At 41.8% G+C, this 21,121-nt stretch overlaps 1 protein-coding gene across 2 annotated transcripts in view; it reads left to right on the top strand.

Moving 5' to 3' along the window:
* Positions 1-21,121, top strand: part of TRIM36 (tripartite motif containing 36) — a 70,203-nt gene that overhangs the window by 28,635 nt on the left and 20,447 nt on the right. For both annotated transcript variants that reach the window (XM_075836503.1, XM_075836512.1), the window contains one exon: positions 14,380-14,705. In XM_075836503.1, the coding sequence (XP_075692618.1) occupies positions 14,380-14,705 (326 nt within the window). The remainder of the gene's footprint in view (positions 1-14,379; positions 14,706-21,121) is intronic.

Genomic DNA, 21,121 nt, shown 5'->3' on the forward strand with positions numbered 1-21,121 from the left:
AGCTACTTACCTGCAAACGCTGATGCTGCTGCAGAATCAAATGTGTCCTCGCTCGTCCGTCACAATGAAGGACCTGGGGCAGGAAGTGAGTGACGTCGCAGCGTGATCTCTCGAACACGCTGTGTCTGTGCACTGCCAGAAGCTGGGTGTTAACGAAGAGAAGTGGATGATGCTGATTCGTCAGCATCATACACTCCCATTCACAACGCCCAGCTAGTAAAAGAAGTAAAAACGCCCAGATGTACGCACATAATACACGCCCAGTTGTACTTTATAAAGCCTCATTTGAATAAATATAAAAATGGTCAAAAATGCTCGTTTTTAAAAAAAAACAAAAAAAAAAACAAAAAAAAAAAACGTTACTCTTATCTACATTGCAGCGCCGATCTGCTGCAATAGCAGATAGGGGTTGCAAAATCTGGTGACAGATCCTCTTTAAAGGTGGTTACCCTGGTCCGTCCAGCAGTAGGTTCATTAAATCCGGCACTATTTTCCCACTAGCTCCCAGGATGGAGGTACATTTTGGAGGTTCAATCCTGGGGTCCTTAACTTCATAAACCTGTAGGAGTACCCAGAGCTACTCTCGCACAGTTGGTACATTTTTATCCCATACCTTGCCCTCTTACTGGGCAGGTATTGGCACAATTTTGGCCTACACATAAAATGTACAAGGGACTCGTCTATTGCAACGCTTTTTTCGGAGATTCTTCAAATTTTGTGCCAAAATTGACTGGCTTGATTTTGAATAGGAGGTCGTGTGGGGTCATCACGGGGCAGGCACTTAATTATGATTATAATGGGGGGGGGGCGTGGATAGCGGGCAAGATGGCTGGACGCGTTTGAGCTGCTCTCCAGGGGACCGCTGCACATCCTGCTAAAATCCTGAGCCGACAGCATGGTCTGGTGGTCTGGAGTGACCGGAACCGGACCACTATACCCCTGACTATCCCCGGGCCGACTCGGCAACCTCTACCTACTCACGGCACCGAGTAATTACCGAGTGCAGTGCGGGCCGCGTGTGGCTGCGGTCTAGCCGTCTCCACTGAGCGCCAACTGCCACAGAACTCCTGCAGCACACCGCTCATATCCTACCTGAGTGCACCGGCGGGTGCCCGGAGCCGAAGTATCTCGGCAGAAGTTGTCACCGGAGCAGGTACGGCATGTTTACCCTCCGGGGTGTTGCTTCTGTCTTAGGCCACGTGACGGTGCACAGTACAGCACGACTTTGGGAACGGCAGCGGTGGGGCGCAGAGGGGTGAGAGACGCGCCCTGGATCTTGAGCAGCACTGTGGTCTGACCCAGTATTAACCCTCCTCGGCCTCATATATATTTCACGGCGTCCCTCAGTGTTGGTGCAGGGAGGAATATACCAGGAAATCCAGAGTTACCGCCATTATTATCCGGACCATCCTGTGCTAACGGGGACGATATACTGAGCCTGCCCTGCCTGTCTCCGCCTCAGCAGTACACTTCCCCTGCACTTTGGAGCTTCATCCTTTACCCTGCTACTCTCAAGATCGCCTTGATAATTCGTTATAGTAACTTGCCAGTTGCTTACTTCTCATATAAACGACATGCACAGATCTAAACTTCAACCCACTATGGATAGGCTGAAAAATATGCTCATACAGACAACGATGACACTGTCTCCACTCCTCGTTCTACACGGCAAGACACGAGACGGTGATTCCCACTCACGGGATAACGCTGAACCTGAGATGGATCCCGAGCCTACCTTACGCCAAGTCTCTACTCAATTGCTGGCGGCCATAAACACCTGTAAGACCTCATTAACAAATAAAATCGATGAAATAAAGATCGACGTCCCCTTATTGCGTCAAGACATGCAAAACCTGCGGGGACGCATCGGAGAAATGGACGACAGAGTCTCCCGGACAGAGGATAAAATTCGTCCATTGATCTCTACACTCTCCTCCACCTCTCGCAAATTGGAAGCTAATTATTCTAAAATGGACGAACTGGAAAATCGAATGCGTTGTAATAACCTACGCATTATTAGTCTTCCTGAGAAAACCGAGGGGCAGGCCCCCGAATCCTTCGCTTAAAACTACTTTGGGAGACACACAGAGTCCCGGCCAAACCTCCACCTCCAGGTGCAAGTCCTCGACCGTTTTTGGCTAGACTGCTGAATTATAGGGACCGGGATACGGCCCTCCGCCTCGCTCGCCTGAAGTGACCACTAAAGCACAATAACTCAATCGTTTCCATATTTCCTGTTTTTTCGGCTGAGTTACAGAAACAACGTGCCACCTTTATTGAAGTGAAGAAGAAATTTCGAGATTGTGGCATTCCCTACTCGATGTCTTATCCGGCTCGTCTCCGAATTGTGGCTGACGGAAAGGTGGTCTTTCTGCATACTCCGGGAGAAGCGACTGAGTGGCTCCAGATGCATCCACCTCAATCTTGATTTGGACGCTGGGTGATGTACTACACACATGAGGGTATTGCGGGGATGTATTTCTAGCTATCTATTCTGTATTGATTCCTCTTCCGTGTTATGGGTGAGAGAATATAGGGGAAATGTTTCCACATGGATGATGGGAGTTGCCTATTTCAAAACTACCGTGATGCATTAATACCTTTCTGTACAACACATCATACTAGCTATATAGCAAGTGAGATGGCACTTAACACCTTGATATTATGGTCTTTTGGTTACTCTCACCAAGTTTGCTCTGTCACATGTCTGACAAAATTATGGTCAGGCATTCCATTTATCTTAAATACAACTCTGTTACATCTTCTTAGGGTCATTTTGTTTTTGTACTTCAGGAATACCCTGATATGGTATTATGTTCTAATGTTATTAGCCTGTCGCAAGTCAATTCAATATCTTAGTCATTTTCATGCCTATTATATATGCACTTACTATTTTTACTGCTTTTCATGGCTCAAACTTTAAAATGTATATCATGGAATGTACGTGGTTTGGGTACCCCCCATAAGCGTGTGTGTGTCACCACCACTTTGGGTGGTGAGGAGTAAAGATGGCCTGCTTTGCAGAAGAGCAGCCCTCTCTACTCTGTCACCATGTCTTTTTCGACATGGTGACTGCTTAACGCTCTAACGTACCTACATGTTGGAGCTCGTTAAGTCCTTAATGACAGCGATGTAATAGTATGTTAAGGGGTTAAAGTTCTGTTTTATTTCTTAATTGTCAGTGAAAAATATATTTTGTACTTTCAAAGTGGCCGGCATGTTGTGTAAATAAAATGGAACAAACTCGCCAAAAATCAATTTAAGAGGGGTGAATATTTTTGCAAGGCACTGTAAATTAACACAATTCAAGGAACAGTAAGGCTGGACACATCTGTATGTAAATAAACATCCTCCCGGGACATCGCCTCTGTTGTGAGTTAATTTAATCGATGGCTGAATGAAAGTTCCTGCTGCTGATCACTGCACGACTTTCGAGAGTCCACTCTGTGTAGTCTTGAATATGTTTTTTCAGTGTTCCTTTTCCTAACAAAGGTTCTTAGATAAGGTAAGTTGATTTGCTGCTGTTGACTGTTCGCTATACTGAAATCGTGACGATTATGAACGTACTTTATCTACTAAAATGTCTCACAATATAAATGTTAATATTTTGCAGCATCACAACGGAGCTGTTATGTTCTAAGAAGTAGAGGTGACTAATATTCTATGGCTTTAATGGGCTCTGTTCTTCTTTGTGTATTGGCTTTACTTCTAATTTTTCTGCTGTTTGAATTCGGTATCATTCTGTTGGAGAGGCAGACCATAAGGCAACATTGTCTATAAAGCTAAAGTGAAATCTGGAAAAAATGTAGACTTTAACATATGTAAAAAAAACAACCTCTAACTAAATACATATATATATATATATATATATATATATATATATATATATATTTATTTTTTTAATGTGAGTTTATTATCACCATTTCTTGCCTCCTGAAAGATCACACATTACTACAATTTGTTATGCAGGAGGATTGATATTTTTATTTATAGATTTTTTATAAGATTTTATGTTACACCTGCAAAGCATGGAGTCTGAGAACATATGCTATTACAAGTGGAAATTGTACTATTGTCTTACTAGCTTTTATACCTGGGGTTGCTCGGGAGGTTGACTTACAGTATAGATAGAGTAAAAGCTCACTATTTAAATACCCAATTATGTGTTGTAAGGCCCCATGCAAACTAACGTAGAATTTGTCCGTAATTATGGACCCATCCACTTCTATAGCTCATGGACACCTTCCTGTATATTTACAGGAAGGTGTCCGTGCCGTAGAAAGGCTCCGCAAAAGATGGGACATGTCCTGTTTTGGCTTTTTACGGACCGTGCTTCCATACTTTAATTATTATGCGGGTCTTGCTCCCATATAAAGTATTAAAAGTTAACTTACCCGCTTCTTCCTCCAGTCCAGCCTCCCGGGGTGACGTTTCATCCCATGTGATCGCTGTAGCCAATCACAGGCTGCAGCGGTCACATGGACTGCCACGTCAAGGGAGGTCGGTCTGGATGTCAAGAGGAACGTGTCACCAAGACAACAGTACGTATGAACTTTTTACTTTCAATGGCTGCGTAAGCTCTGCCTGAAAGGGCTGCCCCTTCTCTATTCCAGCACACAGAGAAGGGGCTGCCGAATAGTGCAGAGAAAACGGGTCCGTAAGTACGGGTGGAATACTGGTGACACCGGACCCAATGTTATTGGAAGCACCATTAAATATCCTTAAAGGGAATGTGTTAGCAAAAAAATTTTTATTTTTATTTTTTTGTTAAAATTTTGTGTAGGTGATTAAACATTGTTCTAATTTTTTTTATTTTTTTCACGAGTCAGGAAATATTATAAATTAGATTCTAATTTATAATATTTCCCACCACTGGTCACTAGATGGAGCAATTCCCAAAATTGCAGCATTGCATGTGGTAAAGCAACCACATTGCTTTATGCTGCAAAATTGGGAAAAAATCCCTCGCTCTAGTGAGCTCTCAGAATCCCCCCCTCCTTTATCCTGGCTAGTGCCGGGAGAAACGAGGGGATTGAACGGTCAAACCTCCTACACTGTGTCGCCATTTTTTGAGCTAACACACAGTGTAGAAGGTTAACATACAGTAGTAAAACACACTGAAACATGAACATACATAGAAATCACTTACCTGCTCCTGTCGCCGCCGCTCCCTCCGGTCCGTCTGCTGCCGCTGCTCCAAGTGCACAAGTCCGGAAGCCGCGACAGGAAGTAGTAATCTTACTGTCCGGCCGCGACTTCCGGTCCACAGGAAAATGGCGCCGGACGGCGCGCAGTTCAACTTGGACTGTGTGGGAGCGGCGCATGCGCCGTTCCCACACAGACGGCGTACACCATAGTGGATGGAACGGGCCCCGTTTGCATTCACTATGGGACTGGGGCTGCCGTACTCCATATCTGTATGTGTCGTTAATCGACACATACAGAAATGGAGTAAAAAATGGCAGCCCCCATAGGGAAGAAAAAGTGTAAAAATAAAAAAAAGTAACACACAAATATAAAAGTTTTTAATAAAAGTCTAAAATCAAACTGATATTAAAAATTTTTTTTTTCGTGACACTGTTCCTTTAACACTGACACCTAATCAAATTAAAAAGTATTCCCTTTAGGAAATAAGTCCTAAGCCAGTGCTCCTAGACTAAGCTACGAAGTGGTGGATGAGGGGCGGGGACTTCTGATTCATGCCCATTTGGCATAATTTTTCCTCGCTCCTCATCTTTACCATTAGTCCCTCATTGCTTCTCCATGCATTTTAGTCCCTCGATTATACGAGACAGGACAACTGTCCTGCCTTTGTGTAAACCCGCTGTGGCCAATATCGCAGTGCTGCTGTGTTAGGCAATTCAGCGAGGAATGATGTACGTTGCAGCCACTTATGGGCTGCCATGTCCTCAATAGGGGGCGGAGCCTGTCAGTGCAATCCCCTGATTTTAAACCAATGAATAATTGGGCTGCAAACAAACTTTTGAAAATATATATAAGTAACCACCAACACAATGTCACAGGCCTAATAGTTAAAAAGGGTTTGTTTTCATGAGACACCCTCTTTGAAGTAAGTCTGTGCGATGGTCAGCTGATCGCTGCATGTCTAGCTATCCTAACCTTGGCGATCAACTGTTATTGCAGGGTGTAGTGTTACATGGTGGCCGTGCAAATGAGTGGCCGACAAAATTAATCAATGATCTAGCCGGGTCCGCCAGCACAGGAGCAGGGCATATGATGGTTTATCTTCACGAGACAACACAGGTATAAATAATAAGCCTATATGCAGTAGAAAGATACCTCTAGGGAATATTTTAGAGTTTTGCAAATAAGATACTGTCTGTATGTAAACTAATAAGATAGCAGCTGGTATTTTTTAGAGGTAACTTTCATTTAACTATCTGCGTTTGGGCAGCTAGACTTTATCCATCCTAAGTGTCCACCTTAGGGGCCTCCCGACTCTCCTCTGTCGGGGGGGGGGGGGGGGGGCGGGGGGGTTTGGGCGTGTTGAATTTAAAGAGGCTCTGTCACCAGATTTTGCAACCCCTATCTCCTATTGCCACAGATCGGCGCTGCAATGTAGATAAGAGTAACGTGTGTTTTTTTTTTTTTTTTTTTTAAAACTAGCATTTTTGGCCAAGTTATGACCATTTTTATATTTATGTAAATGAGGCTTTCTAAAGTACAACTGGGCATGTTTAAAGTTATGTACAAGTGGGCGTGTATTGTGTCTGTACATCTGGGCGTTTTTACTTCTTTTACTAGCTGGGCGTTGTGAATAGAAGTGTATGATGCTGACGAATCAGCATCATCCACTTCTCTTCACAACGCCCAGCTTCTGGCAGTGCACAGACACAGCGTGTTCGAGAGATCACGCTGCGACGTCACTCACTTCCTGCCCCAGGTCCTTCATCGTGTCGGACGAGCGAGGACACATCGGCACCAGAGGCTACAGTTGATTTCTGCAGCTGCATCAGCGTTTGCAGGTAAGTAGCTACATCGACTTACCTGCAAACGCCGATGCTGCTGCAGAATCAAATGTAGCCTCTGGTGCCGATGTGTCCTCGCTCGTCCGACACGATGCAGGACCTGGGGCAGGAAGTGAGTGACGTCACAGCGTGATCTCGAGAACACGCTGTGTGTCTGTGCTTCCAGAAGCTGGGCGTTGTGAAGGGAAGTGGATGATGCTGATTCGTCAGCATCATACACTTCTATTCACAACGCCCAGCTAGTAAAAGAAGTAAAAATGCCCCGATGTACATACACGCCCAGTTGTACTTTAACTTTAAACATGCCCAGTTGTACTTTAGAAAGCCTCATTTGCATAAATATAAAAATGGTTATAACTTGGCCAAAAATGCTCGTTTTTAAAAAACAAAACAAAACGTTACTCTTATCTACATTGCAGCGCCGATCTGCTGCAATAGGAGATAGGGGTTGCAAAATCTGGTGACAGAGCCTCTTTAAACATTCCTGATCCTTTGTTCCCACAGGAGATAAGCCACTGCTAGAGGTGTCTGGCAGTGGCTTAAGGGCCTTGTACACCTGCCAACAAACGGCCGCTGCAGCGAACGTCCAACGAGAAGTCATTGATCGGTGCTAATCGGCTCCTGTCACATGGAGCTATGGATGGCGACGAGCAGTCGTTACTCCGATCGCTCGTCCCTATACGTTATGTCGGCAGTGCGTCTCCCTGTTTACACGGAGGCGCGCTGCCAACAACTATGAAATTTCACGGTCTTAAAACAATACTAAGATCGAGCGTTTGCTCATTCATCTGCTGATCGCTGCCCTGCTTAAACTGGGCAATTATCGGCAACGAGCATTACGCGAACACATCTGTACGATTATCGGCCAGTGTAAAAGGGCCTTTACTCCTCCCCCATTAAAGAGGCTTTGTCACCAGATTATAAATGCCCTATCTTCTACATAATCTGATCAGCGCTGTAATGTAGATAACAGTGTTTTTATTTTGAAAAATTATCATTCTTGAGCAAGTTATGAACAATTTTAGATTTATGCGAATTCATTTCTTAACCCTTTCATGCCGACATTCTGTATATTCACGTCCTTTTCGCACATACCCCTGTGCAGCCAGGGCATGAATATACAGATCTCTGTTTCAGCCGGCATAGTGCTGTGAAAAGCGCTCGGACGCCGGCTGTGTCAGTGTCTGCGGCTCCCCAGCAACATGTTCTCTGACAGCCAAACCTATTGGTTCGGCTACAGAGAACATGATCACCGTTATTAACGGTTTCCTCACCGCCCATAGTAAATGCACGTTGGCGCTTGCTGGGCTCCGTGCAGCGCCGACGTGAATTCCCAGTGGGTGTTAAAAGCGCGATCCGGGTGTCTCAGAGTAGTTCTGATACCCGGATCGCGCTGTTAACACCTGCCTCTGGTCCCGGAGACATGACCGGGACCTGATTGGTTGAAGTCCCGATCATGTGATCGCAGGGAAAGTTTGTTGTAGCAACAAACTTTCCCGGGGCCGATTGCGGGTGCTGCCCTTGGTTGCATAGCAAAACCAGAGGCCATACAACGGCCTCCAGGTATGCCATTCACGGAAGCCTATGAGGACCAGCTGGTCCTCATAGGCTTCCTGTCAGTGTGACTGTCAACGTCACACTGACAGTTTAGAATACGTTACACTACCTAGGTAGTGTAATGTATTATAGCAGCCATCAGTGCTGCAGGTCTTCAAGTAAAACAAGTTAAAAAAAAAAAGTTGCTTTTTTTTCCTATAATAAGTCTTGAACATTTTTATTTTTCCTATATTAAAAGTACACATTTGGTATCACCGCGTTCGTAACGACCCCAACTATAAAACTAAAATTTTCCTGCACGGTAAACACGGCAAAAAATAATGAAACCATGCCAGCATCACTATTTTTATTTTATTTTTTTTCGATCACCCCTCCCAAAATATAGAATAAAAAATGATCAAAAATCCACATGTATCCCAAAATAATACCAATAAAAACTACAACCCGTCCCACAAGAAAAAAGCCCTTACAGAACTTTTTTGACTGAAAAATAAAAAAATTATGGCTGTCAGAATATGGTGACACAAAAATAAATTTTATAGAAAAGTGATTTTAATGTGCACACGCCACAAAACATAAAAAAACGATATACACATGGTATCACCGTAATCGTACCGACCTGCAGAATAAAGTAAAATGTCATTTATAGCACGGTGATTACTGTAAAAAAAAAGACAAAAACATTGTCAAAATGTATTTTGTTTTTTTTGTCACTTTGTTTGCCAAAAAAATTAATAAAAAGTGATCAAAAAATCACATGTACCCTAAAATGCTACCAATGAAAACTACAGTTTGTAACATAACAAATAAGCCCTCGCACGGCTCCTGTGGAGAAAAAATAAAAAAAAGTTCTGGCGCTCTGAATATAGCGACAAATTGTGCAGTGTCTAAAAGCGGATAAGATTGGGCACCATTTATAAGTGCGACACTGGCCACACATCTATGAATTATTTCCCCCTGTTATTATGCCCTGATGTACTTTGCCCAGCTTACATATGCCACCACATTATAAATTGAAATACCAGCAAAACCCCTAACAGAACTATTACCCAGCAAAATCTGCGCTCCAAATGGTGCTCCTTCCCTTCTAAGCTCTGCCGTGGGTCCAAACAGCAGTTTACGGCAATACCCCATATGTGGTAATTATCGTGAGAAATAGCTTTACAAGTTTTGGGGTGCTTTTTTTTATTCTTTATTCCTTGTAAAAATGACATTATTTTTTCTGAAAAAAAGTAGATTTTCATTTTCACAGACCTATTCCAATAAATATAGCAAAATACCTGTCTGGTCAAGATGCTAACTATACCCCTAGATAAATTCCTTGAGGTGTGTAGATTCCAAAACCACTTTTGCGGAGTTTCCACTATTTTGGCACCACAAGACCTCTTCAAACCTGACATGGTGCCTAAAATATATTCTAAAAAAAGGAGACTCCAAAATCCTCTAGGTGCTCCTTTGCTTCTGAGGCCGGTGCTTCAGTCCATTATCACACTAGAGCCACATGTGGGATATTTGTAAAAACTGCAGAATCTGGGCAATAAATATTGAGTTGCGTTTCTCTGGTAAAACCTTCTGTTTTACAGAAAAATATGTATTACAAATGAATTTCGGCAAAAAAATAATTAGTAAATTTCACCTCTACTTTCCTTTAATTCCTGTGAAACACCTAAAGGGTTAATAAACTTTCTGAATGCTGTTTTGAATACTTTGAGGGGTGCAGTTATTAAAATGGGGAGATTTATGGGGTCTATCTAGTACATAAGGCCCTCAAAGCCACTTTAGAACTGAACTGCTCCTTGACAAAATAGCCTTTTGAAATTTTCTTGAAAATGAGAAATTGCTGCTAAAGTTCTAAGCCTTGTAACGTCCTAGAAAAATAAAATGTTCAAAACACGATGCAAATATAAAGTAGACATATGGGGGATGTTAATTAGCAACAAATTTATGTGGTATTACTATCTGTCTTTTACAAGGAGAGTACGTTTAAAATTAGAAAAAATTTTTGCACATTTTCTTTACATTTTGGTGTTTTAGCTAAGAATTTATTAACAATTTTTCCACTAACATAGTACAATATGTCTCAAGAAAACAATCTCTGGAATGTTTTACCTATCCAAGCGATTCAGAGTTATTACCACATAAAATGACACATTTGAAAAAATGGGGGTGGTCATTGAGGCATTGATGACCCTTGGTCCTGAAAGGGTTAATAGACAACTGGGCGTTTTAAACAGAAGTGTATGACGCTGACCAATCAGCCTCATACACTGCTCTTCTTTCCTATTTAGCTGTACTCCCCACTGGCTGGAGTCGAGGTCTATTGACTCAAGACGCTTCGGTAAAGTTAATGTGGGAGTATGTGACCGCACAGCGTGATCTCGCGAGATCACGGTGCTTTGAGTACAGCTAAACGTGTATGTTGTAAAGAGAAGTGTATGATGCTGACCAATCACCCAGTTGGTAAAAACGCTCCCAGTTGTCTATTAAGAAACTAATTAGCATAAAACTAAAATTGTTCATAACTTGCTCAAAAATGATCGTTTTCAAAATAAAAACCACTGCTGTTATCTACATTACAGCGCCGATCACATTATGTAGGAGATAGGGCACTTATAATCTGGTGACGGAGCCTCTATAAAGATAAGAATGCATGTTAATGATGGATTTGGGAGGAAAAACTAGGGTCCGCGAGTACTAGGGCTATGGTTATTTTATGTGTATACCCACTTAACTTAGTAATTTGACGTTTTACGCTACTGTTGCAAAAGCGAGAGTTGGGTGGGGTTTAGCAAAAGGGGTTTTTCGCCCAAAAAGATTTAATCTATTCCGGCTATGAGTGAATCAGTTGGTCCCCTGGAGGCGAAGACGAAGACGAAGATGCACCAAATTTATTAAGGACCAGCCTATTTTGGGCTTTCAGAACCAGTTATTAAACTTTTATTCATTCTTTGGGTTGGATTATAACATTTAAAGAATAATTGAGGGGGGAAAAAAAGCAGTTACGCCATAGCTCTTTTTTATTTTTCTGAATGACATTTCATGAACACTCATTTACTAAAATGTCTTATTTAATTATTAATTCAGGTTAGAATTCATGTTATTTGGAATGTTTCCAACAGAATGAAAGTTTGCAGATGTATTGTAATGACTGGTGAATTCTTTACTGTGTGCCTCGCCTTTTCATACTCTTTATTTTGGTGCATGCGTTTTATTTGAAGTTAAACACCGTTTTATGTTGTGGTTTTTGTCTTTAAACTAAGGCTTAGTGCACAATACGTTTTTGACCCGACGTTTACCGTGTACGTTGCTCCGACGTACACGCTAAACTTGTCCATTGGGCTCAGTTTTCCCCGATGAGCTTGTATACGTGTGTTTTTGTTTTTTTTTGTAGGATGGAATAGCATAGTAGACTACACTTTTCCATCCCGAGTGATGACCCAAAAAGGAATACCGCACCGTATACGTATTGGTGACGTGTTTGTTTAACGTGGGAGTCTACGGGTGATGTTTGCCACTCTATGGTATACGTTTAACATATATACATCATGGGCTTTTCAATAGCCCTTCACTATGTATAAATGGATACGGATATAGTCTATGGGTAACATATATGCGTTGAACGGATGCCTAATAGTGACTTCCGTCACCCATAGTCTATAAAGGCATCAGTTTAATGGATTTCATGAACGGGTTTATGAGATCTTGAACAGTTAAGGCATCCGTCACTGCCTACATTTAACTTCTAAGATGGGAGCTGTTCGGTCCATATGTTAATTGTAGGCCAAAAAAGTGATATGCACATTTGTCCTTTATTTTTAATTTAGATCTTTAAGAGCTACAAAAGCTCAACATAGAAAGCCCCCCCCCCCTTTTCTGAAAACATTTATGCTAGATTTTCTTTCTTCGGACCTGATCACATCAGCGTTGTCTTTCCATCGAGGGGTTCCGTCACCGTTGTGAAAGGGTTCAGTCTTTTTTGACAATCAGTCGACTGCGCTATTGATTCTGTAAAAAAGAAAACGGGACTTTGCTAATGGTTTCCGCTTGTCACCGTTGTGAAAGTATCTGTAACCATTGGGATCAATGGTGATGCAAACGGAAACTACGTTTTCCGTTTGCCTTTCCGCTGGGGGGTTCCCCCCAATGGAAAGCTCAGACTGAACCCCTCAACGGGAAGAGAACACTAATGTGAACAGGCCCTTAACAATGGCTCTAACACTGAGCAATTCTAGAGCTTGAGCAATTTCTGTCACAACACATACCTCTCCTGTGTAAGGAAATATGTCCGAATTACCATTTAGATTGTCAGTCATATGGTGACAATCATTTGCATTCATTAGGTTAGTGCCTTACATAAGACTACGAAAACGTGTGAAATTGATCTTGCCATTCTTTCTTTTTGTTGGAGTAAATGAAGTGAAATGTAAAATTGCGTAGGATAGATACAAATAAAGGGAGAGTTTATATATATATTGTACTAGAAAAAGTACCTGGCGCTGCCCAGGTATAATGTCTGTCTGTGTGTTCATTGGATTTGTTCCAAGGGTGCACAGGAGGCTAATCCACGCCCTCGTATTTTCTTGGTTTACGCGGAAATCGCTAGTAGCCCTATATACCCCAGCAGTTACACAATGTTTAGTTCAATGTTAACATCCTAAATACCCAACAACTAAACTGGTAGTCTTATAACTCCATTTCCTGTGACAGAGCCTTTTGATTACCATTGGCAATTTTATTAGCAGTTGGCCACAGACTATGGTTGGATCATAATTGAAAACCGCATCATGCATGAAAGCCTACTCATTAGCACGCTGAACATCATGCGCTCTATAAGCTTGCTTTCTGGCCTGGGTTCGGGCAGGAGTCTCTGCGCTTCTGAGAGCCGCCTGTCTGGCTCTCTCAGCAACAGATCAGATTTTGCTGAGGAGTTTCAGCAGCTCGAGCAGCAGTATCACGCATTTGACCAGCTTGCATTTGGGCAAAAGGAGTCTCTGCAGCTAGTAATGCAGCTTTCCTCCTGGCCATAAATAATCGGTTATATGTAACCGCTCCCCTGTACCTTCCCATCTAGGATTCTCTTTTAAAGTGCATTACCTGCTGCTGCCAGATAAAAAAACACATTTACTATAAAAGCAAATGTCTGTATTCTCAAAGTATTGGATCGTGATCATGTGATGGCTAATAACCGAGAACAGCAAGGTTGGGACCATTACGAAAACCTTCCCGGACACCCGATGTACCTATGTGCCAAATTTGGTGTGAAATTGGTTTAGACACATATATATAGATTAAAAAGCAAATAGATGCCGAGTACATGAAATGTTTTGCCAAATGTCACATTCAGTAAGGGAAGGGGATCTTAACCCCTTAATGACCGGGCCTGAATAGGCTTTGACAGCTACATTTTTCAGTTTTTACCTCTGCCTTTCAGCAGCCATAACTTTTTTAATTGACGTGGCTGTATGAGGTGAGAAATAGTTTTATTTTTAATTTAATTTATTTTTTTTTCTGTTTGGGGGTAGAAAAATGGGCAGTTATTGTACTTGATCTGTTGTGATAGGGCATCGTACTGACCTAATCCAAAGGGATCTGGTGACTGGTTTCCTTTTTAAGTGTAATAAACATTTAAATAGAACTGAAATTTCCTTTAAAACAATCCACTTACATATTTTTCTTCCTTTTTTAAGTTTTCTATAAGTGTTAGACACGGGTGGTTTGTTCCTAAGAATAATTGCAGTCTGTATTTTAAAATACAAACAAACTGTTATATTTCTTGAAGGTTATTTCTCCGCATTCCTTAATTCCCTGAACTAACAAAGTTATATTTTCATAGGGTCAAAGCGCAATTCTTTAACTCCCAGAATTACGTCATTGTCATGTCCTGGCTGTCTACGTGATGTGGACCTTGGAGAACGAGGCATTAATGGGCTTTTTCGGAACTTTACCTTGGAGACTATAGTAGAGCGATACAGACAGGCGGCCCGTGCTGCCACTGCTATTATGTGTGACTTTTGTAAACCTCCAGTCCAAGAGTCCACAAAAAGCTGCTTGGATTGTAGTGCCAGCTTCTGCAACGAGTGCTTCAAGATTAACCATCCCTGGGGAACCATCAAAGCCCAGCATGAATATGTTGGACCTACAACAAACTTCAGACCTAAAGTAAGTTCTTCTATATTTTTATCTTATTAGAAGAATATATCCGTATTCATCATCCACTGGTATTAGTAAACAGTAAGGCTATATGCACATGTAGCAGAATTGGGTGCAGAAAATCCACATCAAAACCACAGGTAAACACGGATCATTCCGCGGGTAAAATTCGCACCTAATAATGCTTGCTTGTTTTATTTATTTTTTATGCGGTTTTTTTTGCAGGATTTACATTTTGATGCGAAAATAGGTTCGGTTTTATGCTGCAGGTTTGCGTGTGTTTAACAAAAAAACTTTACTTGAGATCTCATTTACTTTGCTGGCACTGTATTATGCTGCAGATTTGGCCTAACCGTACTGGATTACTGGAATTCCTTTTTCTGGAAATTGATGTCCGGGTTTCCTATGGTATTGTGAACCCACCTTTTTACATGGTTTCAATAAATGCATAAAGTTGGGGAAATAAAAACGAGGGGACGACTACATTTTATTTATTTTTTTTAGTTTGAAAGGTGTTCAAACTTATGAAAAGTATCTACAGATGTAGCAAAGTTGACTCTGATAACTTGCTGCAGTGTGATATCCCACAACAATCAATTTTCTTGGCGCCATGTATGTTGTCAAGATTGCTACATCTGTAATGTATCTGAATAGTTACTAGATGATGCCACCATAGCCCAGAAGTACTTATTTTTCATGTTTCTCACCTGTGTAGTACATTTTCATTTAGCTAGGGCTTGCTGTGGGCATTATTAGGCCCTGTTTACACAGTTTTTATGTGTTTTGTGCAATAGAAACTGTGGAAAAAAACCTCAAAATTGCCTCCCATTTTTTTTCCCTGCAAAAAACCTGTATGAACATATGCTTAGGGCTATAGACAAATCAAGGGTAGGCGCAGCACTGTGATTCCTTGCCTGTTAAGGCTGGTGCTCAGCTTTCAAACAGGGAGTGACCTCTCCCTGCACAAACGTGTATCCCCCAAAAAAAAGAGAGATAGAAGCAGCACTCAAAAAAACTCTGGTGGATGAATAAGCCAGAGTTTTTTTGAGTGCTGCTTCTATCTTTTTTTTTTTTTTTTTTGGATACACGCTTAGGGCTATGGCGCCCTCTCTGCTTCTGTGCGGGCGCCATATTTAAATACCCTTTCCCAATGTAAATCGCCATAGGAGCAACTGGAAAGGGTTATCCAAATCTCCCTCGTTTTGTGTGTGTGTCTCTCTATTTCATTGCACATCTCCCATGTGGTGTTTTTTTTTCCCCCTACCATGACTTCCTCATCATCCGTGTACATTTCCCTTTAGAAATGTGGGTGTGACGCTTCATAAGCATCACCAGAAAGCGGCGCTGTGATAACCTCGCAGCACCTCTTTCTTCAACATGTGTGTTCCCGATGCTACTATCTAAAATACCGATAGCAGCATCGGGCGTACAAATAGAAACAAACAAAAACATACATTCCCTATGATGCAGTGAGTCCGAGACACTATGCTTGCTTCAAAGTCCACAATAGAGATAACATTGTATCTGAGCAAGCACAGTATCTCTTACCTAATAAGCGATTGACCGCCTCCAGGGAAGTGTGCATGCCCTGGAGCCGGCCCATTGATTTACATAGAAAAAGAGAGAGGTGGCCGGCTAGGAGCTAGTGCGCAAATGCAATCCATGCGTGCACTCGTGACCTGGACAAAATCAAGCTAGTGACAGAGGAAACTGGACAAGTGCGGCCACCGCTGCTGGACCCCGGCGGTGGCCGTATCTATAGGTGATTGCAATCAAACAAAGAAGGTAACATATGTTGCACAGCATGAAATATCTGGCAAATGCTGAATCATTAAAAAATAAAGGTATTTATGAATATGCTTATATTTACATTAAAGAGGCTCTGTCACCACATTATAAGTGCCCTATCTTCTACATACAGAGATGGGCGCTATAATGTAGCTGACAGCAGTGCTTTTATTTAAAAAAAGATCTATTTTTACCACTTTATTATAGTTTTTAGTTTTATGCTAATGAGTTGCTTAATGCCCAAGTGGGCGTGTTTATTCTTTAGACCAAGTGGGTGTTGTACAGAGGAGTGTCATGCACTCCTCTCCATTCATTTAGGCAGCGCATAGGGATCCTGCTAGATCCTTATGTGCTGTCTTATACTAACACACAATACTGAAGTGTTTAGACAGTGAATAGACATTCCACGGGATGTCTATTCACAATCTCTGCACTTCGTTACTGTTTCTGTGGTAGTTACAGCAGAGGAAGCGTAATCTCGTGAGATTACGCTGTAGATGACCGGTTACAACGAGATTACGCTTCCTCTGCTGTAACTACATAGAAACAGTAACGAAGTGCAGAGATTGTGAATAGACATCCCGTGGAATGTCTATTCACTGTCTAAACACTTCAGTATCGTTAATGTGTTCGTATAACACAGCACATACTGATCTGAAAGGATCCCTATGCGCTGCCTAAATGAATGGAGAGAAGTGCATGACGCTGATTGGCCAGCATCATACATTATAGCGCCGATCTCCTTGTGTAGGAGATAGGGCACTTATAATGTGGTGACAGAGCCTCTTTAAGGATGACATGGACATTGATCATTAAGATGGGAATACCCCTTTAAAAGGGGTCTTCCCATCTCAATGATTCTAGCTGAAATTGTTGTATATGGAAATGTATGCATATTTGAAAATACCTAAGTTTTGTGGCATTCAGAAGATAAACCAAAAGACATGGGGTGGACCGGATGGATTGTTTGTAAATGGTTACAGCCACAGTTGCCGCGTTTGCGCAGCTCCTATTATGCTAGCTGCGTTCTCTGGTGTGCGCATTAGCTCCCAGCCCGGCCACCTCATTCCTGCTCGAATGAAAGTAAATAGGACTGCTCCCGGGCATACGCAGCCTTGAAACCGCTAATCTTTCTAAACCTCTCCTCCCACAGCTGTAGAGCCCCATGTGTAAATATAGAGAAGTGTTTAGTTTAGAACAAGCAGTTTGTGTCTGAGATCGCTTCTGCAGCACGTGTCTCACAGCGAACCACCCACAAATCTTCACAAGCAGCAGGGAAAAGATGGAGTATAAAATCCTGGTAGGAAGTCTGAATGGAGAAGTTCAATAGGGTTATTTTTGATCATACATGTGTGCTGGCCAAAAAACAATAAGTGGCCAAAAAACAATAAGTGGCCAGATGGGAATAACCCGTTAGTGACTGCCCCATAGCGTTTTTACGGCGGCCACCAACGGGCTTTATTCTGATGCATACGCCTTTTTACGGCTCTTCATCTGAATAAATATACAGAGCAGGGAACCGTTAAATCTCCCTGCTCTCAGCTACCAGATGTAGCTGAGGGCTCGGGGCATCCCTACTCTAACGTGTGAGATCGATTATAAGTATCGATCTCACCCGTTTAACCCCTTAGATGCGGCGCTTAATAGCGTGCACCGCATCTGAGTGGTTCTGGAGAGAGGGAGGGAGCTCCCTCTCATCCCGGCGATAAGATCGCCGAGTGTGTCTCCGATGGCAGCCAAGGGCCTAATGAGGGCCCCCAGGTCTGCCTGTAGTGAATGCCTGCTAGGTCATGCCAGAGGCATGGCCTAGCAGATGCCTGTCCGTTTTGCACGGACAGGCATAATACACTGCAATATAGAAGTATTGCAGTGTATTATAAATGCGATCGGATAATCGCATAGTGAAGTCCCCTAGTGGGGCTAGTAAAGTAAAAAAAAAAAGAAAAAAAGTTAAGAAAAAAAATACACACTTTTTCCCCTTACAAACTGCTTTATTAAACTACAGTAAAAAAGTTACACACATTTGGTATCGCTGCGTCCGTAACGACCCCGACTATAAAGCGATTACATAATTTAACCCCCAAGGTGAATGTCAGAAAAAACAAAGCTAAAATTGCTGTTTTCTTTGAATCCTGCCTTTAAAAAAAAAATGTGATAGTGATCAAAATGTTGAATCTACAACAAAATGGTACCGCTAAAAACTTGTCCCGCAAAAAAAAGCCCTCCTACAACTGTATCGGCGAAAAAATAAAGTTATGGCTCTTCAAATATGGAGACACAAAAACAAATAATTTTTTTAACAAGAGTTTTTACTGTGTTTATACAAATTTTGGATCGTTGCAATCGCAAGAACCCGCTGAATAAAGTTATTGTGTTATTTATATCACACGATAAACTGCGTAAATTTAGGATGCAAATTGCAGTTTTTTTTTCTATTTCCCCCTCCAAAAAAAGTTTATTAAAGTTAATAAATTCTATGTACCCCAAAATGGTTCTATTAAAAATTACAACTTGTCCCGCAAAAAATAAGACCTTGTACATCTGTCGACGCAAAAATGAAAAAGTTATAGCTCTTTAAATGAGACGATGGAAAAACATAAAAAATGGCTGGTCATTAAGGTCTAAAATAGGCTGGTTAATAAGGGATTACATATTGTGGGCAAATGGTTTAACTGCAGTGAGATTAAAGCGCAGAAAACCCCTTAAGGCTTCTTTCACACTAACGTTAGTATGCGTTTACCTCTTTTCTGTCAGAGGATCGATGCATTAAACGGAAAGCAACGGTTTATTTCAATGGTTATTCTTTTGTATCAGTTGCTTTAAAAAAACAAAAAGGTAAACCTAGTGAACAGTCAAACCGAAAGCAACTGATGCAAAAGAATTACCACTGAAATCAATGGAACCGAATTCTAACGTAACCGTTGCTTTCTATTTTAATGTATCGATGCGCTCTTCCTCTGTCAGAGGTAACCGTATAGTAGCAGTGTGGACTTGGCCTGAGTCTCGATCACTAAAGAGGAAAATACAACTTAAAGGGGTTGTCTGAGAGATTTAAAAGGCTACAGGCAGGGCATGTGATAAAATAAAGAATACTCACCCGGTAAATCCCACAACACTCCAGCATCGCTGCTCTGGTGGTCCCTGCTGGTATTTGTTTTTGTAGAAAAATGACATCCTGTTCTAGCCATGTGACTGCTAAGGCCAGTGATTGGCTGTAGCGGTCACATGGGTTTAACGAGACCTCACTTCCATTAAAAGCAAACAGACAGACTGAGAGTGGTCGGGGATTTACCAGGTGAATGACTGGTTTCATCCCCTGTCGGCAGTCAGTCTTTAATAAAATGGCCCTGACATCGCTTTTAAATCAGTGTAGGTTGCCTTACAGGCTCCGTGCACAGAGTCCCTATAGTTAGGGATTACGAAGATGTGGTAACTCTGTCTCCGTACGGCACCGCAGTCTCCTGTGGGAGCATTGAATACCTTTTGTCAAAAAATAGGTTAAGGCAAAAAAAAAAACTCTTGGCCTTTTGGATGAAATCAAAAGAACATGGAGGTCCAGGCCCATAGAATTTTATGGGTGCAGCGATACGGCTCTGTACAAGTATCTAATATGGCTGTCGGTCAACTCTGCTTACTGATTGGAGGAGATCTGCTGACTGACGAGGCTTTCCACCCAATGCACGGTCCACACACCTTTTAGGGACTGGTAGGATGGTGCACCGAACCCCTGAACTACGATTTTAACGTCTGTTGGGTTAACCCTTTGTGGACATCCTAAAGATACCCTTCTATAAAGCACCACAGTTTCACAACAATGGCATTTTAAAGGCCTCCTGTCTATAGTCCTGGTCCCCAAGAGGTTATTTTGGGGTTTTTAGTACCTTTCTTTTTAATTAGAATTTTTATTTCTTTTTTTGGACTGTCCAATTCTAACTTTTTATTTTTATTTTTTTTGAGTGAAATTTACTTGCCCAAATCAAGATATTAGATTTACTATTCACAAGACTGGACACTTTCTTATTCTGGGCTACTATTTGGGGTGTGCAGATAAGGGTGAACTCTAAGCTCAATAATATCGATGTTTACACTTGCATTGTTTTACCTGATCATCTTTGATTAAGTTGTTTTTTTTATTATTTTCGTTGTATAGCATCAAATATTAAAGTTAAAAAAAATAGACTTAATAAGATGGACTTAAACTTTCCCACATACCTGGTTGTTTTATTATAGTACATCTTAATATGTAATCTGAATTGCCCTGGGCTATATTTGTGTCTAGCCCAGAGCTCCAGTGAGAATGTGGATGAAAGGTGACGAGGAGCACAATGCCCTGTCAGCACATATTCGGAGCCAACTATTTGTAATATCTCTGCTGGCTGTTACTAAGCAACATAACATCATAAGCCTGAATCTAACCAGAAGAGGCCGTCGCAGGGAGGGCGAAGAGGCTCCGTTACAAGTGTCTGCCTCACGTTCAGCATGACACTTAATGTGCAAACCCTTAGACTGGAATTGCTGATATTTACAGCCTGTTTGTTCCAAGCATACACATGTATGTGAGGAGACCGAGTACTCTTTACTGTGTTTTTTAGAATGGAGTGTCTCTACTGTGCAATATTTTGGTAACCCCTAAAATA

The sequence above is a fragment of the Rhinoderma darwinii genome, chromosome 1 (genome assembly GCF_050947455.1).
Source record: "Rhinoderma darwinii isolate aRhiDar2 chromosome 1, aRhiDar2.hap1, whole genome shotgun sequence".
Lineage (NCBI taxonomy): Eukaryota > Metazoa > Chordata > Amphibia > Anura > Rhinodermatidae > Rhinoderma > Rhinoderma darwinii.